This window comes from Lissotriton vulgaris, chromosome 5 (assembly GCF_964263255.1).
Source record: "Lissotriton vulgaris chromosome 5, aLisVul1.2, whole genome shotgun sequence".
NCBI classification, from domain to species: Eukaryota; Metazoa; Chordata; class Amphibia; order Caudata; family Salamandridae; genus Lissotriton; species Lissotriton vulgaris.
Window position 1 is genome coordinate 1278020291 of NC_141693.1, and position 17574 is coordinate 1278037864.

A 17574-nucleotide genomic window follows, 5' to 3' on the forward strand; every position below is an offset into this window, starting at 1 on the left:
AAGCCTACCTCTACTTCCCCTCCAATCACCCTTTAACTGTATCCTTGAATCAGACTCGAACTTTCTGTACAGCACTCTGCTACTTTTAGCTAGGTTCACACTACACATACCACATAAGTACATACGTACATGCATACATTTGGCTGTAAGCTAGTAGTTTTGGTCCAGTTGACTATTTTCCTGTAGCCAACTACTGGATTCCTGTGAGAAGAAAATGTCCCCATTCTACAAGGGTCCCAACACTTCAAAAGATACAGGGCGGTCGAGACTAAGGAGTAGAATTGCATAATATGTCTACAGTAAGTACAGTGTTCATGTGACAGCCGGCATGTTTAGCACAAATGCCAAAATCCATTGTCCAAAAAGGTTTACATTACATAGAATATAAAAAAAGAGCACATGGAAATAGATATAAAAATACATTTAAAAAGTGTTGTTTCCACTGTACTGCAAAAATATATAAAACATTGTATCTAATTTCACAATTACATTAAAAACAATTCAATAGACAGGCACTACACTATATTTTGTTCCTTATCACATTGAACATTTTATAAAAGTGTTTTATAATTGGAGAATGTACACTAAACCAAAACAAGCTTTCTGAGTACAGTTTTTCTTACAAGACAAATTTGGTGCAAGTGTGTTCAGAGGCTTTGGCTGCAGATGTGAGCAACATTTCTTTTGGGAGCTAAAATCATAAAACATCTTTTTTGACCACGTTATTACCATATCAAAAAAATTATTTTCAATGGAATGTGATGCTAACCATTACTACACAGTGACGCTGTGTGTGTGTGTGTATATATATACCAGCTTCCATACAGTTATGTAGTAAACACTGCAGATACAGAATCACATGAATCCACTGGTGTTCACCATTATTTGATCAAAAATGTATTCATGGAAGGTAAACCAAATCTAAACATTCTAATTCCAATCAGTGCCCATTGTTACTTGCACATTGAAGAAATCTGCTTTATCAAACTCAATGCGCAATAAATTGAAATAATAAAAACAATGAACGTGTATCATGTCAACACCTCTTCTGCTTGAACCTGAACCTTTCACTGCCATGACTGGTGCTGTTTTTGCTGTGAGGGAAATAAATGTATGCTGGCTGTGATGTAGCTATTGTGCTTGTGCTGCTACTATCCACATAGTACCTATTTTGTTTGTATGTGAATCTTGCACCGTCTCTGTTTTTGTGCAAATGAAGCTTGCACTAACGCTGCCTGTACTTTATCTGGTATATGTGTACGGGAAGGTTGTACTTCTGATGCATGTTCAGTACCTGCTCTGCACCGTTGACATTTAGTGCTTAATTTGCGCAGGTGCTTTTAGGTGCACCTGCACTTCTTTCACAGGGCCGGGGCTACAATTTCTGAACCTGCAGGTGGTGGCCTCAATATTAATTGTTCAAATTCAAAATAAAAAGAATAACATACATTGCATGGTGACTGGCTAGTAAATGTTCATAGGCAGGCCGGCATACGCCTGTCCAGGCAGGCATGAATGTGTATTACCATGTTAGTGATGATTTCATCATGCTGATCACAAATCCAAGAAGTCATCGACAAACTATGGCTTGCATTCTATTCCCCTAGTCTGCTGCACCCTGCCACTGCCTTAGCCTAAACCTCCCATTGGATAATTGACGGAGTTGAGGCAAGGAAGCTGCAAGAGTGCATTTGGAACTTGGGAGTGAGGGCTCTTGAGGAAGAATAAATTAAAGTAAGTGTGGACTTTCCACTTAGTGTGTAGCCAGAGTAGCATATCCGGCAGCCCTATATTGCTGCTATCCTCGATGTGCTTGATGCGGCTGTGGCCCAACACAACTTTCGTGCGCCATGGCGTCACCTGTAGAATCTGTGCGCTGCACCCCAGCATGGTAATTGCTGAGTGTGAATGAGTCCAGTAGGCACCACAGCCACACTTACCGGCATTGGCAGCATTACTGCTGGGGACAATGCCTGTGCTGTAGCAGGCAGGGTCACTGCAAGCTGATCAGTGGATGTCGATGCCTTCGCCATCTATGGACCTACTAATTACAGGTAACACTAACAGTGACATGCCTTGCTGTGCTCAAGCAGCCGCCTGTTCCGCAATAAACCCAGTCATACTACACTGATTAATATATGCAAAAAAGCATTTTCATTTGGTGTACATTTTGTTTTTGCACTCGGTGTAGGGAAGAAAGTAAAACTCGTCATCTTCCGCTTCTTTAGGAATGACAACAGGAAAACGCGGAGTTCAAAATAGCAGGGACATGTACAGGCTGACGACAGGGGTCACAGGCATTAGCAGTGTTAGAGTTGAGAGCCAGCAAGAGTAAAGAGGAGAAGAAACAACACAAGAGGAGAGAGATAGAACGGAGCAAAGTAGAAGAAAAGGAGGAGAGCAAATGAGATACAACGAGAAAGCAGCCATGATGTGAAGAAGAAGGCGTTAAGAAGAGAGAAGATAAAATGAAAGGATGTGGAGGACAGGACAGAGGAAAAAAAGCAGACAAATGATAAAATGGAGACACAGCTAATCACTGCTAGAGAGTGGTAGTAAAGAGTCAAGATCGAGGGGAGAGAGAGCAGAGCATGGATAAAAGTGAAGAGAAAAAAGGGCATGGCTAAAATGAATAGAGGGCAAATCAGAAATACAGGGTGTGACAAAGATGATAGAAAACAATTAGAGAGGTGAGAGGATAGACTCTTAGAGCAAAGACTTAGGGGACAGACAACAGATCAAGGTTAGAAGATAGAGACTGAGGCAGTGAGAGTGTTGAAAGACGGGCTCACTGGAGGAAGACGTGAGAGGGGGCCTCCTTGGCAAAATTTTCAGCACCTGCACTTCTTTTTTTTACAAATTAAGCACTGCATTTAATTCATGCTTTCTGTACTGTACCTGTTCTTTGTGAGGGAGCATTGCACTTCTATTGTTTATATGTGAGTGATCCTTGCTCTGATGCTGACTGTGCTTTTCGTTTTCTGTGTTTGAGTACAGCTTTCACTGTTGTCACTCAGGTTGTACCTGTTCAGTGCCTGAGAGAAGATTTTCGTCTACTATTTGTGCTGTACAGTTTTTCTGTGTTCTACAAGCCCTCTCGCATGCTGCCTGTGGTGTACCTGTTTTGATCGTGATGGAGTTTTACTTCATCTGTCCTTGTAAGTGTTCTGCATATGATGGAAGCTTGCACTGCTGCTGACTGCCTTGCTTTTTTTGTCTGTGAAGCAAACCCACACAGAGACTACCTTGTCTTTGTGAGTAAAAGAATGTTATGGGTAATGGCGCACCAATATACATACAATTACATAACATCCTCGTTACAGCATACATTTGCACTGCCTTGTGTGGTACAATTCAGAGGTTACGGCGGACCTAGGGCAATGGGTCAATCCCACCCAGTCCAAGTAAAGCACAGGGTGCACCAGCTCGCCATTCAGAATCACATGCTGAGACCCTGAACTGGGGGGCATGACCCTAGGTGTATGTGAGTTGGAAGATGGAAATAAAAAATGTTTTGGACTGTGGGTTTACCCCAGGTATGACACAAAAACAATTTCCAGATTTGTATTAAGTGAGGATGTATAGCCACAGCTTGGACTCCATGACCTCCTGAAGATCCTCATCCTGCAGCTTATACGCGGAACTCAAGCTCAAAACTTGAGCTGGAGGCCCTCCCCCAAACTCACTGACCCAAGCCAGTGAACGAATCATGACTCCCTGTTATCTCCCACGCATGCAGCGCTGTGTGGGCAGTGCGTGAGACCTGAAACAGCATGGGGACAAATTAAAGTAGAAATGCTCTCAAAATTAATGTTACCAACGTGCAATTAATTAAGTGTTCCAAACAAAACATTACTAGGTTTCATATGTGTCTGAGATTTCATTCGCGCTGATTGAAAGTATGCATGTCCAGCAGCAGGCGTTGCTGAGAAGCCAGAGATGACCCGGATGTACTGAGTTGTGGATTGAGATTACAGAGTGAGTTAAGAGTCCAGTGAATTGAACTGATATGTATGCAGCACAGACTGAAAACCAAGATGTGTGAGCAGAGCAGGTTGAGAGTCAGATGCTGTGGGTGTAAATTCAAGGAGTCCACTCTTGAAATGCCAGCAATGTGGGCTGTGTTTTCAATAGTGTGGGTTTAGACTTCTGTCTTCAATAGTGTGGGTTTAGACTCCTGTCTTCAATAGTGTGGGTTTAGACTCCTACATAGGAAGGCTGAGAATCCAGGCGTGAGGCTCCAAATTATAGTGTTATTGGTTGAGATCCAGGCTGTGTAGTGTTTAGTGTGGGAGGGGTCAAACGTCAACATTTCAGGAGTGAGAAACCGAATGGCTGAAGCAGAGTTTCATGTAATTCTGTTCGGATTGGTTTAGCATCAAATGAGGTCCCATTAGCGAGATTACAAGGTTCCAGAACAGCATGATTTAGAACCCAGAGGAGCTGGATCACGATTCTGGTTCATGATATTCCATTTACACTTGGGAAGAAAGAAGTAGTATCGAGTGAGGCGAGGATTGGGGAGGACTGACAGCACAAGGGAGAAGCCGTGGCATACTGGCTAAGCTGTCGACTTTGGAACTTGTGGCTTTCGCTACTTACTCTCCCTGCGCTTGTAAACTGCTAAATGGAGTTGAATGTGTGTATATATGTGTGTATATATATATATATATATATATATATATATATATATATATATATATATATATATATATATATATATTTGTGTGTGTATCTATATGTACATGTATATTTATATAAATTGTAATGTCATTGTATTGTTCAAAATGTGTAAACTTCCCTTTATAGTTCATGATCTTGTATTGTTTCCTAACGCCCCACCAACGAGCAGCACTCCACTGTTCTGTTGGTAGGTTTGTGATAGATAAATACTGAAGCATAAAAAGTAAGGAAAAGAGAACGTTGGTTAGAGTAACAATAACTCTAATGGATGGATGGATGCATTGAGGTATTAAGGAGCTCACACACGGCTCCATGTTATAAATGTAAATTGTTTCGTAGAATGGAAACAGCACATTTTGATTCTAAGGCATAATCTCAATTTCCCTTCTCTTTTTTTCTGTAGGGATCTGAGCATGAACAATATCAGTGATCTCCAGCCCAATGGCTTTCATCACCTTCGCTTCCTGGAAGAGTTGTAAGTACCGTAGAATCTGTCTTTAATCGTAGTGGATTTATTTATTCCATTCAGGAAATTTGTAATAAAGGAATTTTGTCATCTCTAGTCAAGTTGAAGCTGACTATTGCTTTTAGTTTTACAGTATGTCTTTAGCTACAATGTCACTGTCACCCTCGGTGGGTGAGCACAAACATTGGGGTGACTTTCCTTAATGTCCAGAGGCCTTAGGGGCTGGGGGCTTCATGTGTGTGGGGTGATTGATCCAGAACTTGGAGGCTATTGAAGCTCCTCTCTGTCTGCCCACATAGTTTGATTTGCGAGTGGTGAGTTTCATGACGCCTTGGGAGCAAAGAATACAGTGGTATTGTAACCATGATTTTGTCACATAGGTAAAGAGGGTGGGTGACCACTAGTACTTTAAAGGTGAAACCGAGATACATGAAGCTTGTTTCAGGCATTAGGAAGAACCAGTTTACTGGTCCGTTGAGTATCCTCCCTTTTGGCTATCAATGTGCATTGCTTCTGAAATGTACGATCTTTGTAGCTGGTCCAGCAGTAATTTTGTGTAGCTGGAGAACAGGTCATTTCTGCAGACGCACATTGCCTTGATCATGGCACCCACCAGAATGGTGTGACTGAAAAGTTCAATTCAAATTGAGTTTGCTTATCTGGTAGCTTCTTTGGCCACTTAATGTATTTGTATCCACAAATATGCACTGGTTTGTCGGTGGAACTCCACGTTTTTGCACCTATTGCAAAAGTACAGGCTAATGGCTGGTTGAAGAAGCTGATATCTTTTAGAACTAGCAGGAGGACGCCCATCTTGGAACTCGTTAAAGGGTGTTTACAGCTTTCAATATGGCTCTTGGCTGGCTCTTTGAACCACAAACCTTTTGGTGTTTCCAGGAGTCTTCTGCTTAGTAGAATATCCATTCAATGTGGGCAGTGCTCTGATGGCTGCCTGACAGTGAAGATGTTTAGTCTAAAGTCATATTAGCATGTGTATAAAGTACGTTGCAAACCTTCAAACATTTCCTTCCAAGCCCTCCTTTTTATTTGTATCTAAAATAGGGCTGCTCCTGGTGGCATTGCTGATTCCTAGAGATAATTGGTTTTGGAGGAGAAATTACTTAGGGCCACATGCATCAAATTTGGAAATAGTGATTACCTATTTCGCATTTTCTGAGAATAGCAATTAGGTAATCACTATTTCCAATGTATGAAACACCATCATTTTCATTTTGCGATTCTTAGTGGGTCGCAAATTGACCTATATCATTAATATTAATGAGGTAGATCACAATTTGCGACCCCCAATGAATCGCTAAAATCACAGGGATGGTGGCCTCCATGTCCGTGATTGATTTCAATAAAGCAATCTTTTTTTTTTAAATGTAGCCCATTTTCCTTAAAGGAAAACGGGTTGAGTTTCAAAAAAAAAGTTTTCTTTTCATTTTTTGCTTTTATAAACATATTTACAACCATTCCCAAAGGGGAAGGGGGTCCCTTGTGAATGGGTTACCACCGCCTTGAAGTTAGTGGTAAATTGTGAATGCTTTGCAATCGCATTCACGATCACAGAACATTCTTACATACCCTTATGATTCGGTATTTGGACGCACTAAACACACACCTTTAACATACCGAATCGTTGATCCATTTTGCGATTCGGTAACAGGTTACCAAATCGCATAATAGGGTTCGATACATGTAAAAAGCCGTTTCTGCCTTCGCAAACAGGCCAATTCTGCGAGTCGCCCATTTGCAAGTGCAAAATTGGTTGATACATGTGGCCCATAGCTTCATCTTTCATGACTCCATCACTTTCTACCCTTTTATAATAGTTGCTTGATAGCATGTTTCCTGTTTGAGAGGGATATGTTTAGCACTGCTTGGTATGATATTTTGAAAACTACATGTCAATATTTACATTTAAAATATTTTTATTGACAGGCTAAACATACAAAAATGTCATGTGTTTGCAAAACACCAACATATTCATTTTGATTCATTGACCAAAACATGCTCCAGAGCTGCCTAGTCCTTGAAGGTGCTGCTGATCACTTTTTACACGCAGTCCTTCTAGGTTGGTCTTTCATGAGGTCTAGACTGTAGAGAACTAAGGGCCAGACGTGCAACCCGTTTTTGCATGCGCATGCAAAAACCTAATGGGCCATGTACAAAGCCTATTTAGCGAGTCACAATTTTTTGCGGCTCGCTAAATAGGTTTTGTGACTCGCTATTAGGAAGGGGCGTTCCCTCCCTAATAGCGACCACAAAGCCATGTACCAATGTTTTGCAACCGCAATTGTGGATGCAAAACACTCGCAAATGACAACCCTCTTCAAGAGGGTGGTAATGGAGTCGCAAATGGGAAGCGGATCTCAGGGGACCCCTTCCCCTTTGTGACTGGCTCAGAAAATATTTTTTAAGGGCAGGCAGTGGTCCCAGGGACCACTAACTGCCCTTAAAAAATGAAATGAAAACATTTCGTTAAAAAAAAAATACATCCCATTTTCCTTTAAGAAAAACAGGCTGCATTCACAAAAGAAAACACTGCTTTACTTAAAAGCAGTCAAAGACATGATGGTTTGCTGAGCCCAGCAGGCCACCATACCTGGGAGGGCCTGCCATTCCCAATGGGGTCGCAAATTGCGAGTGGCTTATTAATATTCCTGAGCCTCGCATTTTGCGACCCCATTTGGAATCGCTAACAGTGCCACTGTTGCACATCCAAATTTGCGACTCACAATTGCGACACAATTTGCAAGGCGCAAATTGGGTGGTCGTACATCTGGCCCTAAGCCTCCAATTGAGTAAACTTGCATCCCTTCAGTTCCCCTTTCATACTGTAAACACTCTTGTACTAATGTCATCCAGGCTTTTGAATTGTTACTTACAGGGAGGACATTCATTCAGTGTTTGATTACAAATATTCCCACATTTACCACAGGTACCTTTCCTTTGGTGGTGGGCTCGTGCTCACAAGTCAGCATCTCATCAAGTCACATAGTGCAGAGAAGAAGTATAGATACTCCTACACTTGAAAGATATTTGCAACATGAGGCTCAGTTCTAGAAGATCAATAGTATGTTGGGTGAAGGAGGAAAGGTTTATGTTTGGAAAGTTATTTGACGAGCTTTTGGATGGAAAAGAATTAGTTGGATCATGACTTCCTTACAGGTGAAATAATGTACAAAAACTGGAAGAAATCAGGGATTTAAAGTTGTATTGCTGTCACTGAATCTTCAGATGCTTCTATTTTATAGCTAGGGCCTTGACTGACGGGAGGCATCACCCACAATTATGAATGACCATATCTATTGCAGGGACATTCCTGCCTTGGCCTCTGGAGCTATGTCCTACAGTAGTTGCAGTAGGTGTAACTTTAAGGTCAGTGATTGGCTAAACGTGAACCAGGGCCCGACTGGGAACCACAACCGGCCCTGGCAAAGTGCTCGGCAACCCCCTCTCCTCCCCACTCAGGGGGTTGGAGGTGCCTCCGAGCTCTTTGCAGGGCCGGTTTTTGGCCGATTTTGGTACAGGGCCGATTTTGCAGCTATGCTGCAAAAACGGCCCTGTAACAAAAACGGCCCCCCAGTGGCCCAAAACCGGCCCCAACCCGTGCAGCGCACCGGGGGATTGCCCTGTGCTCACTATGGCCAGTCCGGCCCTGACGTGAACCCTCACCAATGGGGGTTGGCTCAGATTGGTTTAATTGCCCAGCACTCGACAAGGAGCCAATGGTTGGGCTTCAACAACTATTCAGATAATAGTAGAAAGAAAAGTGGATGTGATAGTATATTATTGTTGTATAAGGTTACTTTTTTTAACTTGAGCTGAATTTAAAGCTGCATGCCACACTCTACCTTAAAACAGAATAAGCTGTAGGTGCATGTGCTTTACATCAGCTTATTCTTTGGGTCAAGCTTGCTCTTCCTCACGTAGCTGCTCTCTCAGACTGTTCTGCATATGGTTTCTCTGCTCCTGGTTCACCATCGCTGCCAAACACCATAGGGCTCACTAACTGTCTGGGCTGATTAGTTATCAGGATTGTAGCCCAAGCAAGCTGAGAATTATAAAAATTCAATTTTTTATGTAAGTGTTTTAGATACTATATGGATTAATGAGAAACGACTCCCACTCTGATTCCTGTAGAATGTGATAATCTCATGCGTCACTTATACCTAGCTATCCTCATTGGACAGTTGCCTAGTTGATTCACATTGACAATTGCACTTGAATTTATAGAATATCCCAAGTTAGGTCAAGAAGTGGGAGTAACACTGAATTTGGAATGAAAGTCCTGCATCAGTAGCTCGGATGGACATTGTTTTGTCGTTGCAGTTTTACATAGGGCAAACTTGACCCGAATTATTGTTCAACTCCGAGCAGAGATGTGTATCAGGCGAGCAAGGGGATGCAGGGGACCACTACCTCTCACAGAATGCAGGATACTTTCATGTATTGGCAGTTAATTCACAGTGCAGGAGTATAGACCTTCTCATCTATACCCTGGATGGAGCTGGTTTGTGTACATCTTCGTTAAATCCATCCCAAAACTGTGACCTTTCAATTGCATAGAGACCATGTGCTGTGTGATTGATTCCCTGTGGGACATACTGCATGGCACACAAGATTCTGGTCATCTTTAATATGGTAAAGCCATTTCAACGTCCATGTCCCTTGAATCAGCTGATGAGAAATATGCCTTATAGACCACACAGCAGTTTCACCCTATTTCTTGCTATGATCACGTTCATCCCTGAACAACATACTGTCTGAAACCATTTAGTAGAAAGACAACAAAAGGGTCGAGGGTCAATAAACTGAGCTCAAGGAACTTAGTCAGCATCAAGTCTGTATTCTTGATGAAAGAGGAAGGTCTTCATAACTCTGCTGTTAGTGTAAGTCTGTCTAGAGGTGTTTTGTCAACAGAAGGGAGTTCCAAAGAAAGGTGGCCTGTGTGAATCTTGTTGGGGGGAACATGAAATGGTTTTAGGTGGAACTGAGGGACTGCCTTACAGCTCAGTGGTGCGTTTAGAAAGTGAATGGCTGCTCATCTGCGAGGAGGTGCTAGAATGTGTAGTGTGTGGAACAATCACCCTACTACAAAATACTGGTGGCGCAGCCGATCCAGTCAGGTGAAGAAAGAAGGATACTATGTACTTTTTTCTAGATACCACAGAAGGAGCAAGACCTAGCAATTCAGATTGGATTGTTTCTATTGAAGATGGCAAAGACTGATTTGTATATGGTTGGATCCGGTCTGTAAAGTCAAAGTAATCTAAAATGGTGGACTGGAATGTGGCCTAGAATAATTGCAAGTGGTTGGGATTGATTCAAGCATTCACTTCATTGCCATTTTATTTTTCTGTTTGTACATTTTAATATAATGGTTATGAAAGAGAACCGATCTTGGTGAGAGAATAAGATTCTTTTTTGCTAAACTCCCATGTCACTTTGCCATTCCTTGACTGACAGATTGATATGAAAGTAGAATAAACATTTATCCAGGCTGTCAGGTTGATATTTTTAAGTTTCCCAGATGTGCAAACTCAGAACAGACCATATTGGCAAGCGCACTTCAGGGCAACCGATTTGATGTTTACTGAAATCTGGATATGGTATTTGGAATTTGAGTGCTGAGGGGTACAGAAATGTAAATGACTGTTTATTCAAGCTGTTTCAGCAATTTGGGAAATGCAACACACACGAGAGTCCTTTAATCTGAACCCTTAGCCTGGACTGGCATAAAACAACATGACTGGGAGGGGAGATTGTAGCTAAGGTGCTCCTTACCTATCCATGATGTAGCAGAACAAGTGAAGCGTTACTTCGGACTGAACTTTGGGAATTAGCGTGTAATGTGAAAACCCTGTGAACAGTGACTTTTCACAAAGTCTGACCATGTTTGCCCATTTCACTTTGCTGCTATTACACTTCTGCCCCACATTCTCATGGTGCCAGGGTGTTTTGCTTATGAAAGCTTGACCTATGAGACACTCTCTCTTAACTACTTAAAATTATATGAAGTTTAGGACACGTTAGCATATGCATGCCCCTGGCTCTCTCTCCCCCCATAGCTCCTCTTTCCAAACTTTCCTGGGAGACTGTGCAAGTGCACCCTTGGTCCTACCCAGAGGCAGATGATGACCTTGGAAAGAGCTGGGCGTAACACCTGCCCTAAGCTACAGTGAACATGTGAGCGAATTCCTCTTCCTCCAGGGATAATCCTTGTACGACAAGGTTACAAAAATTGGGTCAGAAACAGCATTTTACTGAACAGTTTACACATGAAAGCTATACGCTCGATAGACCATTCCTAAAGTGTGCAGTATTTCCATGATGTGCCAAGCAAGCCTGGTCCTCCTCCTCCTGGTGCATTTTTCAGCACAATTACGAAAAGCCATAGATGGTGCGGGTCTCTTACAGGAAGATCTTCAAAAAGCTTAGAAGAACAACAGTAAAAATATACGATAATACAGTTAAGATCTTCTTGCAAGAAAGAGGTCCTATAGGGAAGTAGTATTACATGCTAAAACAGTAATAAGAAACTAGGTCATGATAACCGCCCTGACATCATTAGCCAACCTCTCATTTAGATAAGTTTCTATTTGAAAAAAGCATTCAAAGATTCCATGACTTTTGATTCACCACGAGAAATTGGTACAGGATTATTCAGATGCCATGCTTTCAGTTTTCTTGAGCATTCTATTGGACTACAGCACAATATTGGCCATAGAAATGACTAGCAAGGAGGCATCAGAAGGAAGCTGAGACGTATAGATGCTTTTATTCGTCTCTATTGAGTGCTCTGGAAGAGTGAAACTCTGCAGACTTCCTCATGAGCAAAATGTTAGATTTCTCAAAAATTCTATGTTTAAGAAAGGACATTAGGGTTGGGTAGAGTCAGTCACATGTAAGACTTTTGTCATGACGCTATGTTACAAGGTTCTACCACTCGCTAAAAAAACACTAGTGTGTCAATGGGCACAATAACGAACTATATATTTTCTAGTTCCTGTGATGGGATCTCTTTTCTGGCATATCTGATAGAAAGGTAAGGGGAGTTTAGTTTTCTACAGGACCATGCTACTTCCTCAATATAATATAGCTCTGTGTTGTACTTGTGACTCAGCAGCCTCTTTGGACATCTTTCAGGTTATCCACTCTTTCCAATTTCCTCTTGTCCTTGAGGCACCAGAGGCTGCCCATACCATTCCGAGCCCTCATCTCCTCCCACCCTCTTAGTTATTGCTCATAAAAACATCATAATCCCTAAAATAACAGTCTGGGCAGCCTTGGCCGAGGGCAGATGATGTGAAGGACCTAGTCGAAGATTTGTTCCACGTGTCGGCCTTGATGAGGACTGGCAAGCCTTTTTGCCTGAAGTGCACTTCAATCCTCAACCTCCTGGTTCTTTCTGAAAGCACTTTTTTTGATCGAGTCTGCTCTTTATTATTTTCTGTTATCGTTTTGAGGAGTAGATGTGTGCTAATGGCTAGGTTGCAGACATCGGAACTGAGAAATCAGAGTGCAAATTCAAGCTTCTCTATGTGACTAAAATTGTGTAAATCAATCAGATTACCTATGTATGCTTCTGCTTTTTATCTTTAAAAACGGTGAGCACCTAGAGGTGATTCATTGTGTGCTGTACAATTAAATCCAGTCTGCCTGTGACTTCACATAATCGTTAAAAATTATTTAGCACACATTTGGCCTCAATCTGATACCTGGTAACAATGAGGTTTCGAGGCCGACGAGGTTGAGTAAGAGGTTTTATCACTTCACCCCAGTCATGAAGGAGAGACTGCGGCGACTGAGATTAATTTATTCATTTATACATTTTAGCATTCTTATTTTAGCACACTAGACCAATGATATTAGGGCTGTACAATTAAACAACTAGTGCAGTGCATTTTACAAGAAATCATTTAAACTATCTAACTATAGTCTAATTACTGAGTTAGACTTGAGATATTCTGAAACAGGACACAAGATGTTACCACAGCAAAGTGAGTGGCTGGCAGGAGAAACTGCTGCGTGAATAGAATTACAATTAGTGAAAGACTGGAAAAGATATGAAGGTATGTCTTTTGAAGAGAGGATAATAGAAGGTGTGCAAGAGTGATACCCTCTCAACTCTTCATAAGAATAATAATAGTATAGTGTAAATACATAAGGCTAACTGCTTCAAACATCAAAGAACTGTAAACAGTCAATGTCATTATCCTAACTCAAAGGTAAACATTAAGATCCTTTCAGTAGAACAGCAACATTACGTCCCCCACAGCATGCCCGACAGGCTCGGGCACGCTGTGATTCAAACCCATGACTGCAGGTTGCTCAAAGTAGTAGGCAATACAATAAACTCAGTGAGCAATATTTTTGGCAGGGCTTCCTTTAGAGAACAACTGAGGACTGAATGGACACAGACATTAACGCCCACCCTGTTGCACCTCTGCAGAGACCCCTGGTGCCAGCTTCAGGAGTCGATTGAACCTGCGTGGAAAAAGAATTCCATTCTGTGCTAGAAAAGTAATCCACGTGGAGTGGAAAAACGTAAAATGTTGTTCTCCTTCTATCGTCTCAAAAACATGAACCCACCAGAGATAAGTTATAGATTGGAGAGTCCTAAAGGGACCCATTAATAAATTGGCAGAGAGGCCTGTAGACCGAACATCCGCCAGAAAGAAGTTGAGGCTTTATTGGGAAATAATCCACCCATCCGTTGAGGACCAGGAGGGCATGAGCATGGTATATGCACACCTCTTTCCACGCTAGAGCATTTTTCCCCATCCTAATTCCTCAAGGAGATGATCCTCTGACAGAAAAGTCAAGGACTAAACTGGTTTTGCGCCACCCTAAGCTTTGCCATGTAATGACTAATGCCATAAATGTGGTTTACAACCGCTAAATGGTGTGTAAATGGGTAAGTGTCAAATCTCTGTGTCTCTGGCCAACCCCGTGGGAGTTGTATGCATAGTGTGCTGTGCACCGTGCTACTAGCTGCAGGTCCCCGCGCAGTCTCATCGTGGCAACGCATCGGGGCGCTGACGCTTTCCAGACACGGACGCGGAAACCTTTTTGGACTTCACTCAACAGTTTTCTTTTCCCCGCCTCCTTCCCGAGCAGAACGCCTTGTGTGTCCCGGGCTCTGCGCAGTTTCAGGCGCGAGCTTTGTTTGCCCTCTCCTGACAGGCCTCGCGCTCCGCGCCCTTCGCGGCTTTTGAAGAGAGCGGGCGCGCGGCCCTGCCATGAGCTCACGCTGCGGCCTGTCAATCCGGAGCTGGAGTGATGGCGACGCATGCTTGGCCCCGCTGTACAGAGCCAGTTTCCATTTTCGAAATCAGCGCCGAGCAAAGGTTTCATCTGCAAATGGTTAATATTGGGCACAGAGGATATTTCCATGTAAAACGTCATGCTTGCATTTCAGAACTGTTTGATGGCGCCTATCATCTTTATTGGGTAAATGTCATTAACCATTAGAATGTCTCTTGCTGAACATATAGTCCACATGTTTAAAAGGTGTCCAAAAGCAGCCCTTGTGGCACTGAGAATAACCAGAGGCCAGAATACTGGTTTACAGCACCCTCCAGGTCCTCAAGAGCATTTTGAAAACACATTGGTCCAATGGTGACATTTACAGTCCATTTTAGTTTGTCAACAGTAAATACTAGAAACCCTTGGCTGGCGGTTCTGAAGGGACGCTAATCAAATACTTAAAAAATTCAGAGCTTCTCGTGTTGCTCTAGACAATTGTTCTTCCAGTACAGAAAATCATACGTGGCCTTGAAGAATATCGGGTGCCTGGTACTTGGATACACAGCACGCAATTTATCCAATGTCACTAAAGAAGCAGTGCCTCTGTAATACAATGTGTCCCACTGGAAAATCAGTCTACCAAAAAGTAAGTGCCAGCCAAAATAAGTCCAGTTTTAAATACTGTGTCAAAGCTTAACCCCCTTCAAATAAACTCCATCAGTAGTAACAAACAGGACAATAACTCAGAGAGTTACTATTGTATGGCAGGTTAGCTCCAATTTGTATAAAAGAAATTCTTTCTCTTAATGTTGTGGCCTGCTACTACTAGAATGATTGCTGCTACTACCACCTTTACTACTGCTGCTGCTGTTACTACTAATTTCAGCATTTCAAAGTGCCCTCTGCTACCCACAGGCAGTGTCAAGGTAATTCACCTACATAATAATACTACAATTCCTTCATGCGGACCACGTTATCTATTGCCTTACCTTATTGCAGACAAAAAGAGGCTCTACAAATTCCTCAATTCGAGGTGGCTCGCATTCCAGTGGAATCGTGTAATGTTGGAAAAAAGTGAACAAAGCATTTTTTTATTTCGATTCAGAGCAGAGAGAGTCAGCAGTAAGGGGGCTGTTGCAGTAGCCTGGCTTCAAGCATACCACTATAGGGATCAATGTTAATGATATTCACGTTTGTATATTGCAAAATCATCAAATCGTACGGCATTGAAGCGATTTGGTTTCCGCAGGTCGTCCTGGAGACTGAGCCAGGAGCAACAAAGTAAGAACATTTGCTTAGTACGGAATTACTACCCAACCATTTTTAAGCGCTGGGGAAGTAGATGGACCAGGTTTCGAGTTTTGACTCTCAACAGGCACTATTCCCATAATGGGACTCCATGGATGCATGATGTATTCACACATGCTTTTACAACGCATGCCTTTACAACGCGGGCAATACCACAAATGCATCATTACCATGGGTTCCATTACAACGCAAGTCACTACAACGACTTGCCTTAGGGAAGCGCTGGACGTTCGAATAGTGCAATTTTACTATTCCAACTCCAGTCTGTGCAACAGTATTTATTTATTTATGAATTTTGTAAAGCGCACGGCTACCCCCAACGGGGGTGTCCCGGCGCTAAGGTTGTCAGCAGGAGGAGGAGGAACAATCTAAATAGATGAAAATAGCCACGTTTTCAGACGTCTACGGAACAGTGCTTCGGATGGGGTAAATCTGAGGTCAACAGGTAAGCTGTTCCAATGTTTGGCCGCAAGTAGGAAATGTGTTGGATTTAAAACCCAAAAATGCGTTTCCTAAAGCAAGTCCTTGTAATGACTTGCAATGTAATGGAACGCGTGGTAACGACGCGTTCATTGTAGTGCCTGCATTGTAATTGCACTGCATAGTTCTGCCTGTGTTGTAAACCCTGTTTCCCTTTTCTATTGCACAGCTGTGCCAGTTCACTCATGCCCCATGGGCCCTGCTATACTCTGACCACCAGAAGACCCTTCTGCAGCAGTAGCTTTCATCTCCTTTAGTGACCGATTCCTGGAAGCCCCTCTTGAAGGAACCATCCGCCAACCCCAACAAACTCAAAATTACTGCCCCATCTAAGTACTCCCCTTTCCCACTCTTGGAAAAAGCAATCAACTGCCAGTCATGGACTACGGCGAAGAAAGCAACCTGCTCGACCCATCCCAATTTAGCTTCTGGCCCAACCACCGTACCAAGACTGCCCTGATCACAGCAACAGACGACATCAGACACCTCCTCGACATCACACCATCGTCTCCAGACTCCACCACATTGGCAACAAAGCAGTGGCATAGCTTGGAGGGAGCTGGAACGGGGCGGTCCACCCAGGCAGCACTCTTTTTGGGAGCATCAGATGTGAGCAATTCATGTCTGTTGACTACCACCAACCCCCGCCCCCGAGAACAAGTACTCTGTCAGCCACCACCCCCCAAACAAGCCAGTCGCCCCCTGCTTTTACCTGCACTGGGTGGCAAATGTAGGGGCCACCCAGGGTGGCAGTGGGTCTAGCTTTGCCACTGCATCCAAGGCATGTACTGAACTGGATCTCCTCCTTCCTCTGAACACAGAGGATCCATCTACCTCCCTTCTCCACACCCACAGACATCATCTGCGGCGTCCCCCAGGGCTCTTCCCTCAGCCCCACCCTCTTCAAACCTACATGACATCTATTGCAGACAACACCCGCACCCACAGACTCAATATCATCTCGTAGGCCGATGACACTCAGCTCGTCCTCTCCCTCACAGAAGACGCTGACACCACCCGGACTAACTTCCGTAACACCATGACCAGCATCACACCCTGCATGAAAGTCATCTGGCTAAAAGTCAGGTCAGACACAACAGAGGTCCTCATCTTCAGAAACAAGCCCTCCCCTTGGGACGACACTAGTGGGCCACCTCACTCGGCCCCTCTCCCACCCCCACCAGCCATGCATGCAACCTCAGAATTGTTCTGGACAACCAACTGACCATGAACCAGCAGATTAACACTGTCTCCTCAGCCTGCTTCCAAACCCTCTGCATGCTCAACAGGATATTCAGATCGATCCCTGTCTCAACCAGGAAGACAGTCACCCAGGCCCTCATCTCCAGCCAACTCGACTAAGGCAATCCACTCTAAGT

The 17574-nt window shown here is 43.2% G+C and overlaps 1 protein-coding gene across 1 annotated transcript in view; it reads left to right on the forward strand.

Annotated features, from left to right (window-relative positions):
• The window catches only part of LGR6 (leucine rich repeat containing G protein-coupled receptor 6), a 483208-nt gene that overhangs the window by 184256 nt on the left and 281378 nt on the right, over positions 1–17574 (forward strand). Inside the window, exon 2 of the mRNA XM_086923128.1 lies at positions 5087–5158. Coding sequence (XP_086779254.1) covers positions 5087–5158 — 72 coding nt within the window. The remainder of the gene's footprint in view (positions 1–5086; positions 5159–17574) is intronic.